The 16,224-nt window shown below is 44.5% G+C and overlaps 1 protein-coding gene across 9 annotated transcripts in view; it reads left to right on the forward strand.

Moving 5' to 3' along the window:
* The window catches only part of NRCAM (neuronal cell adhesion molecule), a 299,477-nt gene that overhangs the window by 207,100 nt on the left and 76,153 nt on the right, over positions 1 to 16,224 (forward strand). For all 9 annotated transcript variants that reach the window (XM_054024342.1, XM_054024363.1, XM_054024334.1 and 6 more), the window contains 2 exons: positions 2,782 to 2,966; positions 4,735 to 4,866. In XM_054024342.1, coding sequence (XP_053880317.1) covers positions 2,782 to 2,966; positions 4,735 to 4,866 — 317 coding nt within the window. The remainder of the gene's footprint in view (positions 1 to 2,781; positions 2,967 to 4,734; positions 4,867 to 16,224) is intronic.

Below are 16,224 nucleotides of genomic sequence, written 5' to 3' on the forward strand. Positions count from 1 at the left end.
TGTCGAAAGTTCTGTTAAAAAGGGAAGGAGACAGACTTGGTACCCTTATGTAATGGGATCAGGACTCCCCACCACAGAGCCTCCTGCTGGTTGCTCCGGGAATTAACTCCTTCCAGCCTTGGAGCGTCTCCTGCTGACTGGTGTCTTGCCCGTTGTCTGCTCTGATGTGTTGTCTCCACCACCAGGACATGCGTTGCTATCTGGACACAGCCCTCTTCAGGACACGGCCCTCCGGCAGTGCCCACCACTCCATTCTCCCCCCTTCCGGGGGCATATCAGTAGTCCTAGACCACACCTGTCTTCATGGCCACCTGCCACCCCAAAATCTAGTCCCTTACCTCAAGGACAAGGTGCAGTCCATGGGCCATGCTCCCACGTGGCAAGGTGCGGTGTAAGGGGGGAGGAGGGGACCCAGGACCACCCACTACTCTGGGCCCCAGCCCAGGGACCCTTGATCAGCAGCTGCTTGCTGCCTTCCTCCACTCCCCGTCACTGCCTGCTTTCCCTGGGCCACTTCCCCGTAGCCATAGCACCCATTCAGCCCTTGTTTGAAAGCTTGTAGTCTGGCAGAGTCAGCCAGAGCTCCTGCTGCCCTGCTACCCTGCCCAGCAGTGCTCTGAAGTGCTCAGCAGGGTGCCGCTCCTTCTACGAGGAGCCAGTCCTCCTCCCTTGCTGGTTAGGGGGAGACTGATCTCCCTCTGTGCTGCAGCCTTTATATAGGTCCTGATTGACTGCCCACAGGCCCTTTCTTATTGACTGCCCATCTGCGCAGCCTCTCTGGCCTTCTTTAACCCATTTTTTCCTGGAGTGGGGCAGCCTCCCCACTACACCTTACCTGTCACAACTCATGACATGCCCACCAGTCTCTCTCCGATACACTCTATACCTCCTCTCACAGAATGAAGGATGCACTCTACATCCCAACCTGGAGATTCTTTGCCTCAAAGCTTGGCTGCTTCATGGTTTCAACACACAGAGGACTCCTATTCGATGGAGATACAAGAGGCATTACTACACAGTAGAAAGTCCTCAACACACCATACTTACCTGCAGAAGTGGTCCAGGTTTCGGATTTGGTACAATTCCCAACAAATCTCCCCAACATACATGACCTTTCCAAACATCTTACATTATGTACTGACTCTTTAAAAAAAAAAAAAAAAAAAAAAAAAAGTAAATATCTCTGCTCAGGGTCCTCCTAGTGGCTATAGCAGTTTTCCACCAACAAACAAGTAGAAGGGTACTCAGTGCTATCACACCACCCACTAAACGATTCCTCAAGGGCATAGTTAACCTTTTTCCACAACCCCGACATTCTGCACCTACATAGGACCTAAACCTCATATTGAAAGGCCTGATTAGACTTCCCTTCGAACTCAGGACCACCTGTTCGCTTACATGCCTGTCAGTGAAGATGACCTTCCTGATAGCAATCACTTTGGCTAGGAGGATAAGAGAAATAGCGGCTCAGATGGCACATTCCCCCTACACGATATTCTTTCAGGATGAAGTTACACTCAGGCCACACCCAAAATTCATCCTTAAGGTAACTTCCCCATTCCATGTGAACCAAATGATTCACCTCCCGACTTTTTACTCTAAGCCTCATTGTGACAATAGGAAGGCTATATTACACACACTAGATGTCAGGAGGGCCCTAGCCTTTTACCTGGATAGAACAAAGTCTTTTGTGAAGCCCCCGAAGTTGTTCCTCTCTATTGCAGAAATCTCCAAGGCTCAGCAATATCAGCCTAGAGACTCTCTAAGTCGGTCTCAGGCTGCATTAGACAAAGATTTGCAACATGACATCTCCAGATACTATTTGTGCGTACGCCATGAGGTCGATCTCTTCATTCGTCACCTTCTTCAAGAATGTCCCTATCTCAGAGATCTGTAGAGCAGTGATGTGGCCGTCAGTTTATTTTCACAGAACACTATGCAATCACTGGGGATTCTGTCCTCCGATACCATCTTCGGCTCCACAGTACTGTCATCTGTAACTGACCCGACTCCGAAGCCCCAACCCTCCAGCAGGAATACTGCTCAGGTGTCACTTACAGTGGCGTACCCATAGGGACACCACTCAAAGAAGAAGAACAACAGTGCAGTAATGATGGTTCTTCGAGATGTGTGTCCCTATGGGTGCTCCACAACCCATCCTCCTCCCCTCTACTTTGGAGTTCTTGTCAATGACTCTGCAGTAGAGAAGGAACTGAGGTGGGTTAGCCCGTGTGCACTGGTTAGCCTCAAGGCAGGGCATGAGGGGAGACCGTGCATGTGCGGACCTAATGGAGACTGCTGCCAAAGTTCTCTGATCAGCAGTGCAGGGACGTGAGCACACCCCCTGTGGAGCACCCATAGGGAGACACATCTTGAAGAACCATCATTACAAGGTGAGTAAATTCTTCTTCTAAAGTAATATGAACATCAAATTGCCACCACAAATAAATAATCATAGCTTAGATAAAGAACATTCACATATGTATTTGAATCTTTTATTAGAGTCATTAAGGATTGTAAATTGCAATTGATTAAAAAAATGTATTCTGTAATTATTAAATCAAGGAAGTTTGTTGATGTTAATGACTCTACGATTTACTGGAAATGACAGAGTAACATTGGAACATTTTCCAGATTTGTTGGATATCCCCAAAAACCCAGGTCAAAGTTCTCAGGACAATAATTATCTTTACAATACAAACAAGAAAAATTAATGGATTGAACTCTTAACCTCGCTTTTTCCCCAGCTCTTTAATCTCCTCCGTGTTTTTCTTTCTCCAGACCCACACCAGTTATCCGCTGGATTAAAGAAGGTGGAGAACTGCCCATCAACAGAACATTTTTTGAAAATTTTAAGAAAACTCTCAAAATCATAGAGGTTTCTGAAGCTGATTCTGGAAAATACAAATGTGTAGCAAGAAATCCATTAGGTTCCACTCACCATACCATTACAGTAACTGTCAAAGGTAATGCTAAAATAATCCCAAATTTTGCAATGTCAGCATCCCAATGCAAGGTTATATAGTAATGTATTTTATCAGGAAAATATATTACAGTAAATATCTACAAGGATGAATACGTGTAAAAGAAACTGAGTAAAAATAGTCATTAAATTGACTGAGGTTTCCCACAAGACAGACTTTACCATGTCTAGTCTTTAATTTTTATGATGGCCTCATGTTAGTGATGGTGGTTTTTTGCCAAACAGCTCTGTGGTGCTAAATTGAAGCTATCTCTTAGAACAGTGGTTCTCAAACTTTTGTACTGGTGACCCCTTTCAAATAGCAAGCCTCTCAGTGTGACCCCCCCCTTATAAATTAAAAACACTTTTTTATATATTTAACACCATTATAAATGCTGGATGCAAAGCAGGGTTTGGGGTGGAGGCTGACCCCTGGGGGTCATGACCCCCAGTTTGAGAACTCCTGCCTTAGAAAGAATTCCATTAATACAATACTAACTGGTACCTGTGGTAAATTTAGTCTAGGCTTTCTTTCAGCATCATAAGAGACTGCTCCCCCACTTCCTCTACTGCTCCTTTCCCTTCTCCTACTCCTCGTCCTTCTCTCTTCATTTCTCTTTTCCTTCTCTTCATCCTCCTCTGCCTCCCATCCCCATTCTCCTTCTCTTTTCCCTTTTCTCCCCTTCCCATCTTCTCTTTCTTTTTTCATAGCCCCTTCTTCTGGTTCTACCAAGCTAATTTTTACTAAGTTTTATCTGTCCAGTGGTATTACAGCCCTCGGATTAAAGACACTTCAAATATGTTAGTATTTGAAGTGTGCCTGAGGGCTTTTGTTTGAATTAGCTAATGAGAGTTGATTATTCCTCAGTGGCAAATCAGTCACTTCTTTTAAGTAAGCTGCTAGTGTTTGTGCACAACTCTTGACACCAGTTTACATTGATGTTGACTTTGTTTGGTTCATGATGGTTCTATGGATATCATCCACTTCCTTTTTAAAAATAAAAAGATAAATTCTCCATGTCTCTGTGTCCACTAATACAAATGCATTATTTATTTATTTATTTTTATACAAAATGTGACAAATATGCTTTTTGCATAGACTTACTGCAAAGAATCTGCTGATAGGCATATAGAAGTTATTTTTCTTATAAGGAAATCATCTCTTGTCCATTTTGTCTCTCTCTTTCTCTGTGTTTGTCAGCCAACCAGGATTCAATTTTGACCCCGTTAAAATCACTGGGAGTTTTTGCATTGATTCAGTGGAGCCAGGTTTTCACCCTAAATCTGTTTCTCCTCCCCCACCCGCCTGAGTCGCTCGCACTTTTCTCTTCACCTATTATCAGTCCCTCTCTTCCTCTTCTATGGGTGGCCTGAGGACCAGAGACGCCTCAAAACTTATTAGAAAGGCTACCGTACTAATCCTTTTACAGAAGCCAGAGTCTGTTATCTTTTGCTGTCTTTAGAAATACACATTAGGATTAAATCCACTGATGTGTATTAATTGAATTTACTTCCATTCAGTTAAGAATCACATTTTGTTTACTTGAAAATTTTAACGTAGATAGCTATGCATTCTTTATGATTTATTGTCCATCTATTTAACAACCTAATGGCTTGTATCACTTGTAACCTGAGCTAATCAAAACATGATATTACCAGTAAATTATTCAGATATAAAAATCAGCATTTTTTCCAGTTATAGCTACTGTACTGACCTTCTGAATGGAGACTTGTAACATTGATGATTGTTGTGTTTTCTTTCCTGACCAAAGCTGCTCCATACTGGATCACAGCACCTAGAAACCTTGTGTTGTCTCCTGGAGAGGACGGAACCCTGATCTGCAGAGCTAATGGCAACCCCAAACCTAATATTAGCTGGCTAACAAATGGTGTGCCCATAGCAAGTAAGATTTTTAATCATCTTAATGGAGGATGAAAAAAAACCACAATAAAGATTAGGGACACATAAGGGATATGAAACTTGTTCACATACGAATAATTATTCCATATTTAAGGATGTTTTGCCTGATGTTGAATAATAAATGTGTATGACGTGAAAGAAAAATGCTACTGTGCATGAAGATGAAACAGCAGAAATTACCTCCAATGTGCTGAAACTTCCAAATATTACTGTTTTGAAGTGGACAACTCATTATCCTGTTCTGCTGTCTGCTAGTGTAATACTCATGGAGATAAGGTCTTAGTAACAAGGCTGTGATGTGTTCCACTGACTGGAGATATCAGAGGGATAGAACGTCTAATCATATTGCCATTGCAATATATATTAGATCTCTTAAGATTCATATCTATTCAGTTGCATCCCCACTGGAAAGTTGGTTCTGTGTAAGAACTGAAAAGGGGGTACGAGGTCAAAAGTAAACCTCTGTGGTTGTATTAAGCACCTCTATAGGGGTTAGAATTTGGAATATTTTCTAGCCTTCCAGCTCTCAGCAATCAAAGGGTGTAGTAAGGCTGTCTGAATGAATCAGCAGCTGTCTGGAAATCAGCTTGTGGCAAGTAGGTGTCAGAGGAGATGAACCCCTAAGGCAATGAAACAACTGATTCTATGAATGTGGATAATAAAAGCAGCTGTGAATTGATGCCCCAGTCACTCATTTGTTAGCAGTGTTATGACTGGCAGCACAATATAAGGGATGCAAGACAACTACTATCTATAGCACATCTGTACTTGAGGAAAACTTACACTAGGGTTACCATACGTCCGGATTTTCCCGGACATGTCCGGCTTTTGGGGGCTCAAATCCCCGTCCGGGGGGAAATCCCCCAAAGCCGGGCATGTCCGGGAAAATCGGGAGGCTCGGCCGGGGCCTCTTTGTGCGGGGCCGGGGGCATGGTGCCCGGCCGGGAGCCGGGCTGGGGGCCAGGCCGGGCCAGGGTCGCAGTGCTGGGCCGGTCTGGGCCCGCGGGGCCGGGGAGCCGGGCCGGGCCCGCGGGGCTGGGAGCCGAGCCGCGGGGCTGGGAGCCGGGGGCCGGGCCGGGCCCGCGGGGCTGGGAGCCGGGGGCCGGGCCAGGCCCGCGGGGCTGGGAGCCGGGCCCGCGGGGCCGGGAGCCGGGGGCTGGGGGCCGGGCCGGGCCCGCGGGGCTGGGGGCCGGGCCGGGGTCGGGGAGCCGGGAGCCGGGCCCGCGGGGCCGGGAGCCGGGGGCCGGGAGCCGGGGGCCGGGCCGGGCCCGCGGGGCTGGGAGCCAGGCCGGGGTCGGGGAGCCGGGAGCCGGGCCCGCGGGGCCGGGAGCCGGGTCGGGGAGCCGGGAGCCGGCCCGCGGGGCTGGGAGCCGGGGGGTGCGCCGGGGGTGGTCGGCCAGGGCCCGAGCCGACCCAGGCTGGAGCCGCCGGGGGCCAGCCTGGGCCGCGCCTCCTCCCCCCCCCACTCCCCGTTACCTGCTTCAGGCTTCAAGCAGGGGAGGGGGCGGAGACTTTGGGAGGGGGCGGAGTTGGGGCGTGGGCGTGGGCAGGGCTGGGGGCGGGGCCGGGGCCCCCGGGAGTGTCCTCCATTAGGAGGCACAAAATATGGTAACCCTAACTTACACACTGATATTGCAATATGCTGTCTCACTTAATGCTGTAGTTATGTTCCTGAAAAATGCGACTTTAAGCAAAATGATGTTAAGCGAATCCAATTTCCCCATAAGAATTAATGTAAATGGGGGGGTTAGGTTCCAGGGAAATTTTTTTCAATACTGGTACACAGTGATGATGATTGTGAAGCTTGGTTGAGGTGGAGGAGTTAAAGGGTGGGATATTTTCCAGGGAATGCCTCACTGCTAAATGAACTAGCAATTGACTGAGCCCTAAGGGTTAACTCTCACACTCTATGAGGCAGTAGGAAAGGAGGGAGGGCAGACACACACCCTATGTGTGAGAGAAAAAAATGCACATTTCTCCTTTAAGTAGCTGTCCCCAGGTTTAAGTACACTGCCCTGTTAAATCAGCTTGCTGAGACTTCCTGAGACCACAGCTACTGCCTAGAAGCTCCCTCCATAGAGTGTGTTGTCCGTCCCCCCCCCCCCCGCTCTATGGAAGATGGGTTAAGCAGGGTGCAGGAGCAGAAGGGAGGGGGAGACACCCTAACATTAGCCCTCCTCTTCTCCCCTCCCCCCATGCAGCAAGCAGGAGTCTTGGGGAGCAGCTCCAAGGCAGAGGGCAGGAGCAGCACATGGCAGTGGGGGGAGGGACACAGCTGAACTGCAGGCAGCTGCTGCACAGGGAACTTAGGGGAGGAGGGAGCTGATAGGGGGGCTGCTGGTCCACCCTGGTTCCAAGCCCCCACGAGCTAGCTGCAACTGGCTGCTCTTCCTGCAAGCAGTGGACAAAACAGGCAGCTGCCAAACGACATTAGAAGGGAGCATTTCACAACTTTAAACGAGCATGTTCCCTAATTGATCAGCAACTTAACATTGAAACAACATTAAGGGGGACGACTTTAAGTGAGGAGTTACTGTATTCAGCTTATATTATATCATATAATCACTGCTGGTCCTTCACCTTATCCCTCATCTTTCCCAACGTAAAACTTAAGACAAAGGGGGGAGGGATAGCTCAGTGGTTTGAGCATTGGCCTGCTAAACCCAGGGTTGTGAGTTTAATCTTTGAGGGGGCCACTTAGGGATCTGGGGCAAAAATCAGTACTTGGTCCTGCTAGTGAAGGCGGGGGCTGGACTCAATGACCTTTAGGGGTCCCCTCCAGTTCTATGAGATAGGTATATTTCCATATATATTTTTTAAAAGCCAGACAACCTAACCAGCTGCTTTGTCAGAAATGATGATAGTATTCTAAACTTCTGCCATTTTGTGCTGGCACTTTAACGATTTGAATGTGTAGTATGAAAGGGAAATTGCTAAAGAAGTTAAAAAAAAGTAAGAAGTGGTTCAAGTAAAAGATCAGTTAAAGAGACAGCAGGACTTCCAGGAGTCAGCGTCCATCCCAGGAAGTTGCAAAAGAGAGAAGTAAAACCTTACCTGATAGGTGTAAAACCTCTTGGAAAATGAAGACAGACAGCAGGTATGGGGAAACAGCTAATAATGTGACTTAAAAGGAGAATATCAGGAGAAGTTGAGGGATAATGCTGTAAGCCAGACATCTTCAGGGGAGAAGATAGAAGCACTCACCAGGGAAGGTGAGTGATAAATATGATTTGATTAAGATTGTAACATAGGTTTTAAAATGCTGGGTCACGATGGCTAACTCAGTCACATAGCCTTGAGGTTAAATAGTAAATCTCAAAGCATTCATAAGTGTGCTGGATACACTCAAATAGGTTAATAGCTAATAAAATAACAAATAAATTTTTATACCCTTTTCATAATTTTCTTTCTTTACTTTCTCCTGCTGTTTCGTTTCCTTTCCTGCCCTATTTTTATGTAGATGTTTTTGTCCTGTCAGCTCTTATAGTTCATCTAGCCCCTCCCACTGCAGACTCCACTCTCTGTTCAACTCTCTCTTCTATCCTTCTTGATTATTCCAGCCTTCCTCCTCTGGTAATCAGAATCCACCTCTCACCTCTATTGCATACTGATGAGTCACTGATATCTTTGGAAGTTCCAGATCTCTCTCACTCCTTAGCAGGGTTCTGTCCCCCCCTCCACCATTCTTCTTCCCTTAGCAGTTGCAAATATTTAACTGGGAGTTTAGCTGACTACTGCAGTGCAAAGTGTAACTAATGACAGGGCATCCGAGGGAGTGCAGGAGATAAATGGAGCCAAGTGACAGAGTGCTATACTTACGAATTCTGCAGCTTCTAAAAGGAAAATGTTCCAGTTTAAAATAGCTGAAGCCAGTCTGTGGGATTTGCCAATGCAGCATGCCCTCTTTTTCACGTGGCATAGAAAATACTTATGTGGGCGGGGCCCCACTTGCTTCCGGTTGAATTTTTAATGTATCATTGTAAAATGATTAAACTAAAGCAGCTGGTTGGGCTGCAGGGCAGTGCTAGGAGAGCTACACCAGTGGCACCATTTCAAAGCAAAACTGCTATATTTGAATTTCAAAGACCTTCTGTCACCATAGATCCCACAATGCACCTCCTGTGGCCCAGTCATCTGTTTGCAGTACTTTAGTTTTCTATTGGAAAATACAACTGGGAGATGCTTAATGCTTCCTGCTTTGTTTTCCTATTATAGTCAGACAAGGGATGGGGCAGTGTTGAAGAGAGAGCCTCTCACCCGTGTTTCAGTTAAAGGAAAGGTCCTAACATCAAGGAGTGAGATGAGGGAGAGGGAGAAAGCAACATCATGCAAAAAAGGGGGAAAATAGTGGGCACTTAAAAAAATTAATTAAAAAAGAGTAGTGGCTAAAATAATTGCCTCCGCCCACCCTTAGAGTCTGTTACCTGGTGTAAACATCTTTTTTAAAAGAAATAAATTTTAGTTCATTTTTAGTTAATGATCACATTTTTAAGAAGAAAACAATTTTATAATTACAGTAATTTGCTGGAATGATAAGGGCCTAATCTTGCAATGCTTACTCACATGAGTAATCTTTATATGAGTGGTCTAGCTGAGGTCAAGTACAATAACTCGCATGAGTAAGGGCGTCCAGTTCAGACCCTGACTGCTTTGTCTTGTGCTTCAGTTAACACTTGAGTTCTGGACTATTCATACTTCTGCACAATCTTTACTGTTTTATGGTTTAAATATTTAACATGGGTTTACAAAAGGGAAATCCTGCATAAAGTGCCTCAACTTTTAAGAAAGTAACTATCCAAATGAATTGGAAGGGGAACCACTGACATAATTGGACTTCAGAAAGGTACTTGCAATACTGCACAAAAGACTAATTTATTGGTTCAGTGGTTTATAGTACAGGCTGAGCTATTAAATATTAAACACACACATTTCAAAATTAGAGGACGTTGTGTACTGAAAGAAACTGATTATCTTCACTTGATATGTTCTTTACATGCTTGTATCATTTTTCACATTAAAATGATATTTTTATTCAGTCTCTCTTTGTAATCACATAATACATTGAATTGAAGACAGAAAATGATAACCCTTTGATCTTTGTTCATGAGAATGTTTCATAATCCTTGGTTAGGAAAATTCTTAGTTCTTATTATTTTCCCTGAATTTTTACACATGCACATGCACTCTGCTGGTCCCAACCACATGAGTGTGGGATGGAGACTACTGGGCTCTGATATTCGGTAGGAGACCAGTCCCACAGGAGAATGAGATGGGCTGTCAGTGCCAGCATGCACTCACCACTCCAGCCATCATTCCTGCTGGAGTTGTGCAGATGGGCCAGGATCTGAGCTAATGAATATAGAATGGATGAAATTCATTGAAACTGGATTTTATTTACTGCATACAGTGTACAGTGTACCTAATAGACAGTGGTTGCTGGTGCCCAAAATACATGGTGGGGCTGCAGGTAACAATCTGTCACCCTATAGCCTCCACTTCCTACCATCCCCTGTAGGTTGATACTGTTTTCAGAGTGAGAACCTGGGGTTTCAATTAGGAGGTCTCAGGGAACTGTTTTTCAGGCGAATAAGGAAGGGTTGGTGGGGGAAGAAAGAAGATAAAAGGGCACTCTCTTCCATCTTCTGTCCTCTCTCTCTTGTAGAATGAAAAATTGTGCTGGCTTACAGTAAAGGGCAAGATGAGAGAAAACAGTATTTATTCTTCTTAACATTGTGTCCCCTTGTTGTTCTTTCCCAGTCCCAACTTCTGCCCCTCCAATCTAGCTCATAACAAATCACCTCTCAGCTACTGTCTTCACCACCATGCACACCAACTACTAGTTCAACCACACCCTCATTCGCCAAGTGACTTCTTTACTCCCTGCTCTCAATCCTGCAAACCTGGCCCTTCCACTGCCCAGCTCAGAACTTCTCCAAGTCCTGCTTAACTACCTTCAACACTTCTCCTACTCCTCCAAAGCACACAATCCAACTACAGGCCAAGAGTCCCAGCTTTTCTGTCCTAATTTCCCCACAGAACATATGCAATTAAAACAACACCTGGACGAAACCCTCCAAAAATACTCTCATCCCATAATATAGTCTAAATACATAATGTGACATTTAGCCACTTTGATCAAAGGTCTGAGAAAGTAGATCTACACAAAGCCCTAAGGAGCTACAGATTTTGGTTACAATGGGAACATTTGTGGCTCTCAACCATCAGCCCGTAGACATTTAAATCTAGGCACTATTACTCAGAATCATCAGTCTTATCCTCGGGATAGCATGTAGGAAAGAGGCAGCCTTTCAAGTTTCCAGGCCCAAACTATGTAGAGTGAATTATACATTGTCACAAGGTCCACTCCTGGCAGGTGGCACCTCCCCCTGGTGGCTTTGGGGATTAGCTCCTTCCAGGTGCTGCACCTTTTGCCTTGGAGGACTTTCATACCCTGGAAGGGGAGGACCAGAGTGACCTGGCCGGAGGGCAAGCAACGAAGAGGAAGCTGCAGCTCCTGGAGTGAGATTGTCCTCTCTCACCCTGTTCTCCCCATAGGTTGGACTCTTTGTGGCTTCCTTCCTTCCTTCCCCATACAGGGGCACTCTCTTTTCAGGTGTCCCCTTCACCTGCAGGCATAACACTCCTTTGGCCTCTGCCCTCCTGGCCCTGATACCTCTTTTCCACTCTCTGCAGCCTCCTCTAATTTCTTCCTGCATGAGCTTAAATAAATACAGTGTTGTTCAGCCAGCTGTGTCAAATAGTTTTGCAGGTACCAATGTGCCTCCCACTGTCTCTGCTCATTCTCCAGCAGCTGCCTCAGCAGGATCTGGATCCGTTCTGGCTGTTTGTCGGTCCTCATCTGCAGGGACGAAGACTCTGGAGTCCAGGCTGGGAGGGTATAAGTGCCTTCATCAAAAAAGGCTTCCACATACTGTGACTCCATTTTCTCGTTCCTTTTTTTCTGTTATTGCCTCCCTCTGTTATTGCTTCCCCTTGTATCAGGGGTAACCGCCTTATACTGTCCTTCATGGTCCACCACGATCTCTTACACAATCTCTTTTATAAGGGGTAATGGCCTGTCCGCATTCTCCACCAAACTGCGGAGGGGCCACGCATTGCAGGTGACACCGCCTCCTGGCAGCTCTGGGGATTAGCTCCTTCCAGGTGCTGCACCCTCCTCCGTCAGTCTCTTCACCCATCATTATCTCCCACCCTCTCTCACTCCAGGGGTTGCAGCTTCCTCTTAGTGACTCAGCCCTCTGGCCAAATCACTGAGGTCCTCCCCTTCTGGGGTATCAAAGTCTTCCAAGGCAAACTGTCTCAGGCAGTCCACTCTCTGCTGTCTGGTCCACGCCACTTCCCCAGTGGCTGGTAGGGGAACCCGGGCCTTCGCTGTACTCCAGGTTCCAGCTCAGGGGCACTTTCATCAGCAGCCAGGATCTGCCCTATCCCATACCTTGTTGCATTTCCCTTGAGCCTTTCCAGTCTTTCTGGCTCTCCCACCTCTCTGGTTTACCAGCCCAAACTCCTTCCAACACCTTCCAAGGGAGTAACTGTAGGCTTCCGATCTCCGTAGCCCCAAACACACCTCTCTTCTCCCAGAAAGTGATTGCAGACTATCTCCCTGCCATCCCTTTGTGCATCCTGGGCTTTATACATGTCCCTCCTCTTCCTGTCCAGCTGAATGTCATGTCTAATTAATCCCATCTCCCTGGCTTCTCCAGGTGCAGCCTAGGTAGCTAATTGGCCTACCTGGCCACCTTGACCCTTTCAGGCCTTATGTGGGTGGATACCCCATCATACACCTGTGTCGTGTCTTGAATTGCACGTACAGTCTTTACATAATATAAATGTAACGTTCATTGCATCTACAACCTATATGCAGGAGAACAGCCACATCCAGCACTAACTGTAGCTTTTGGGTGGTCTTCAAAGTTAGTTTCAGGTAGAGCATGTGAGAAACTTGGAGGTCACAAAGATATGGATTACTCTGGTTATGATGCTGATGCCATCTTGATTCAGCCAGTTACCAACAGAATTTACTTAAATCTAATAAGCACTAGGACATTCTTCTCTTATGCTGTACTTTATTTGATATTTACTGTCTTGTCCCCATTCTGTCCTTGCAAATATAGCTAATAAAAGGCATAGTGTCACCACAATTATGCAAATAATTAACTATGATCCTATTTGACTGTTATGGTTTCAACCTCCTTCAGCAATACTGGATCATACATTTATAACCTTAACTAGGGAAATGACTGACAAGTAATGGATATGATTGCAACTTTTACATATTGGTTATGAATGTGATCCTCTGGAGGAAGAGGCATGTAGGATGACATAAATAACATTACTTTTAGCATTAATGACTATAAGACAGATGATATTTTGATCGTTCTAAAACCTGCAAAGCTTACATGAGGACCAACAGCATTTTGTATGAAGGCTAGACAGGGGCCAAGTATTTCAATTCAAGTCAATAAGAAAGACTGCTTATCATTATCATATTATCTCAGCAGAAACAACAACAGGGACTACTGTGTCTTCAGAATATTGCTCATGTGTTAGTTATCTCTGGTTGGTCTTCAGCACCATCTGCTAGGGATCACGTTTATAAGACCCATGATTGATATGCGCCATAGTGTTTACATTCACTGCAAAATGTGCATAAGCTATGAGAAATATTTTTGACAATCTGGGCTCTACAGTAATGATGAAATATGTTCAGTGTCAACATTCATATCAAGTATTTGTTTCTTTGAATGATTAATTTTCTACCCTGATGCAAAATTATACCACATTAAGACTCAGTTCAAAAGTTAACTTGTGTGAGGAGGGTGTGGTGTGGTGGGGTGGGGGGAGGGGGAGTGTTAAAATTCCATTCAGATGTGTTTGAGATGTCAGTGTGTGGAAAGATCAGTCAAATCGCACTGTTTTTTGCAGTCCTATCTAAAAGCTGGCTACTTTTTAGAACTTCAGTAAATCTATGGACTTAAGCCCCAATCCTGCAATCTGATCCATGTGGACAGACCCCTGACCTCAAGCAGAGCCCAACTGACTGTGCATAAGGGACTTGCCCATGTAGATGATCAGAGTGCAGAATCATGACTTTTGGTCACAGACATAACATGGACTATTGGCATATTAGCCAAAAACTGAGGTAGAAACATTGACAGCAAAAGCAGCAGGAAGCTGCACATTGTTTAAATACAGTGTGCAACTTTCTGCTAAAGGAATGGTCAGGCCTTGCTCAAGGAATTGTGTTGCTCTAGACAAACTCGTAAATATCTGTCCCTGTCAAGCCCACATTTGCTCCCACAAGGTTACTGAAACACTAATCCTGCAAATACTTACACACATGATTACATATTTGCAGGACTGAGACCTGAATGCTTTCCCACTCCCAATATTTGCAGTACCCTTAGATGCATATTTGCTTTGTGTATGTTGAACCAGCTTTCTATGTGCTTCTCCAAATATGCAAATAAATACAGCACGTTCAAATACAAAGAAAGCTATATATTATGTCCAACACTCTCTTCATCTTAACTAGTCATTCCACACCATAAGTCTCCCCTATGGTGATCTGAATCTATCATCATTATTAGACTGCACATCCAGTTCTAGTTTTGCATGATATCCCCCATCTCCTAAATAGCTCTGGAAATTTCTTACAATAATATGTTTATTTGATTGGACTTAGTAGCACCATTCTATTTTCTTTTTAAAAAGGTAAATGCAACATTATAGATACATTAAAAGCAACTTTATGGTTAGAGTTGGGTGAAAAATGGAAAAAAAATTCCACAGAATTGTTTTTGCCATTTCTCATTGAAATTTCTAATTTCTGATGAGGTGTATTTACTCTTTAGAATGTATATGTACAAAATTCAGGAACTTCAAATTTATGATTCTCAGAGCAACAGTTAGTTGAGTACATTGCATGTCCAGTGCATATAAACGTAGATAACTAGCAGTCAAAAGAAGAAAATTTTACCAATTACCAAGAAAAAAATCCCTGACAATAAAATATTAGGGCCTGATCTTTCCACACACTGACATCTCAAACACATCTGAATGGAATTTTAACACTCCCCCTCCCCCCACCCCACCCCACCACACCACACCCTCCTCACACAAGTTAACTTTTGAACTGAGTCTTAATGTGACAAATTTCATCCCAAAAAGTAATTTGTGGGGAAAGTTATAAGCAACAGAAAATGGCACATATATTAAAAGTGGCTTTTCAATGCTACCTATAGCATCATTGTCATAAAAGTGTAAAAATGAGCTCATTTTTAGTTGCTTCCTTCCACAATGGTGAACGTAATTTACAAATTATCAAATAATGTAACAAAACTGGTCTTAGAAGGCAAATCCTTCTTCTTGCTTGCAAAAAATAGTCCATTTCCAAAAATAATGTCATCTCTTTTATGTGCTACTGGTACATCTTTGTCTGAGGTAATTGCCCAAAGACAGTTAACTGTTTGTTGGGTTTTTTTTTGCTTTTACATGTTGATGAACGCAGTAAAAGAATCATAAGTTTCATGAATATTAAAGAAGTTCCTAAATTATATGCCAGTAGAATCAATCTTTGATTAAATGAATTCCTAAATTAATCACACAGAATATACATATTCCATATAAAGAAGATTTTTTTTAAGTATGCAGGTATGTAAACTGATGTGGTTTTGCCAGACAACTCAAAGTACTTCATCCTGTAAAAGGGATCTACACTGGCAGAAAGTTCTTTTGCAGGATCAGGGCCTAGCACAGTAAATATGCCCTCGGAGATTATATTGAGACCTTGTTTAAGCATTTAATGTCAGGGGATGGGAGGATTTGTTTCACTTTGTGAGTTTGAAATTTCCTCATAAAATTAAGATCTTTGACATAGCATGTGAACATGTGAAATAGCATGGCTCCTTCACATTTTTAGTAGGGCCAGTATTGGCAACCACAGTTGCCAACTTTCACGTGGTAAATAAGCACCCCGATGTTCACAATAAGCCAAAAATCAAGCTAATCCTATTTCAAAACAAGGCCAAAACAAGCCAATCGCTAACAACCACAACACTTTATTTGACTAGATCGCCCCGCATGCAGTCTGGGACTGTGGTGGGCCTGCTGTGCACCCTGACTGTCTCCCCCCTTTGCCCCTGCTTGCCAAGAGCCGATCAAAAAAAAGAAGCAACAAGCTACAAGACAAACGAGTAACAAGCTATAAGACAAAAACTAGCCAACAAGCAACTCACAAGCCAATTAAGCTACATTTCTGCATTTTTTTCACGGGTTTGGCATGTCTGTTGGCAACATGTTTTGAACCAGGAGTAGTACT

This window comes from Malaclemys terrapin, chromosome 1, assembly GCF_027887155.1.
Source record: "Malaclemys terrapin pileata isolate rMalTer1 chromosome 1, rMalTer1.hap1, whole genome shotgun sequence".
Lineage (NCBI taxonomy): Eukaryota > Metazoa > Chordata > Testudines > Emydidae > Malaclemys > Malaclemys terrapin.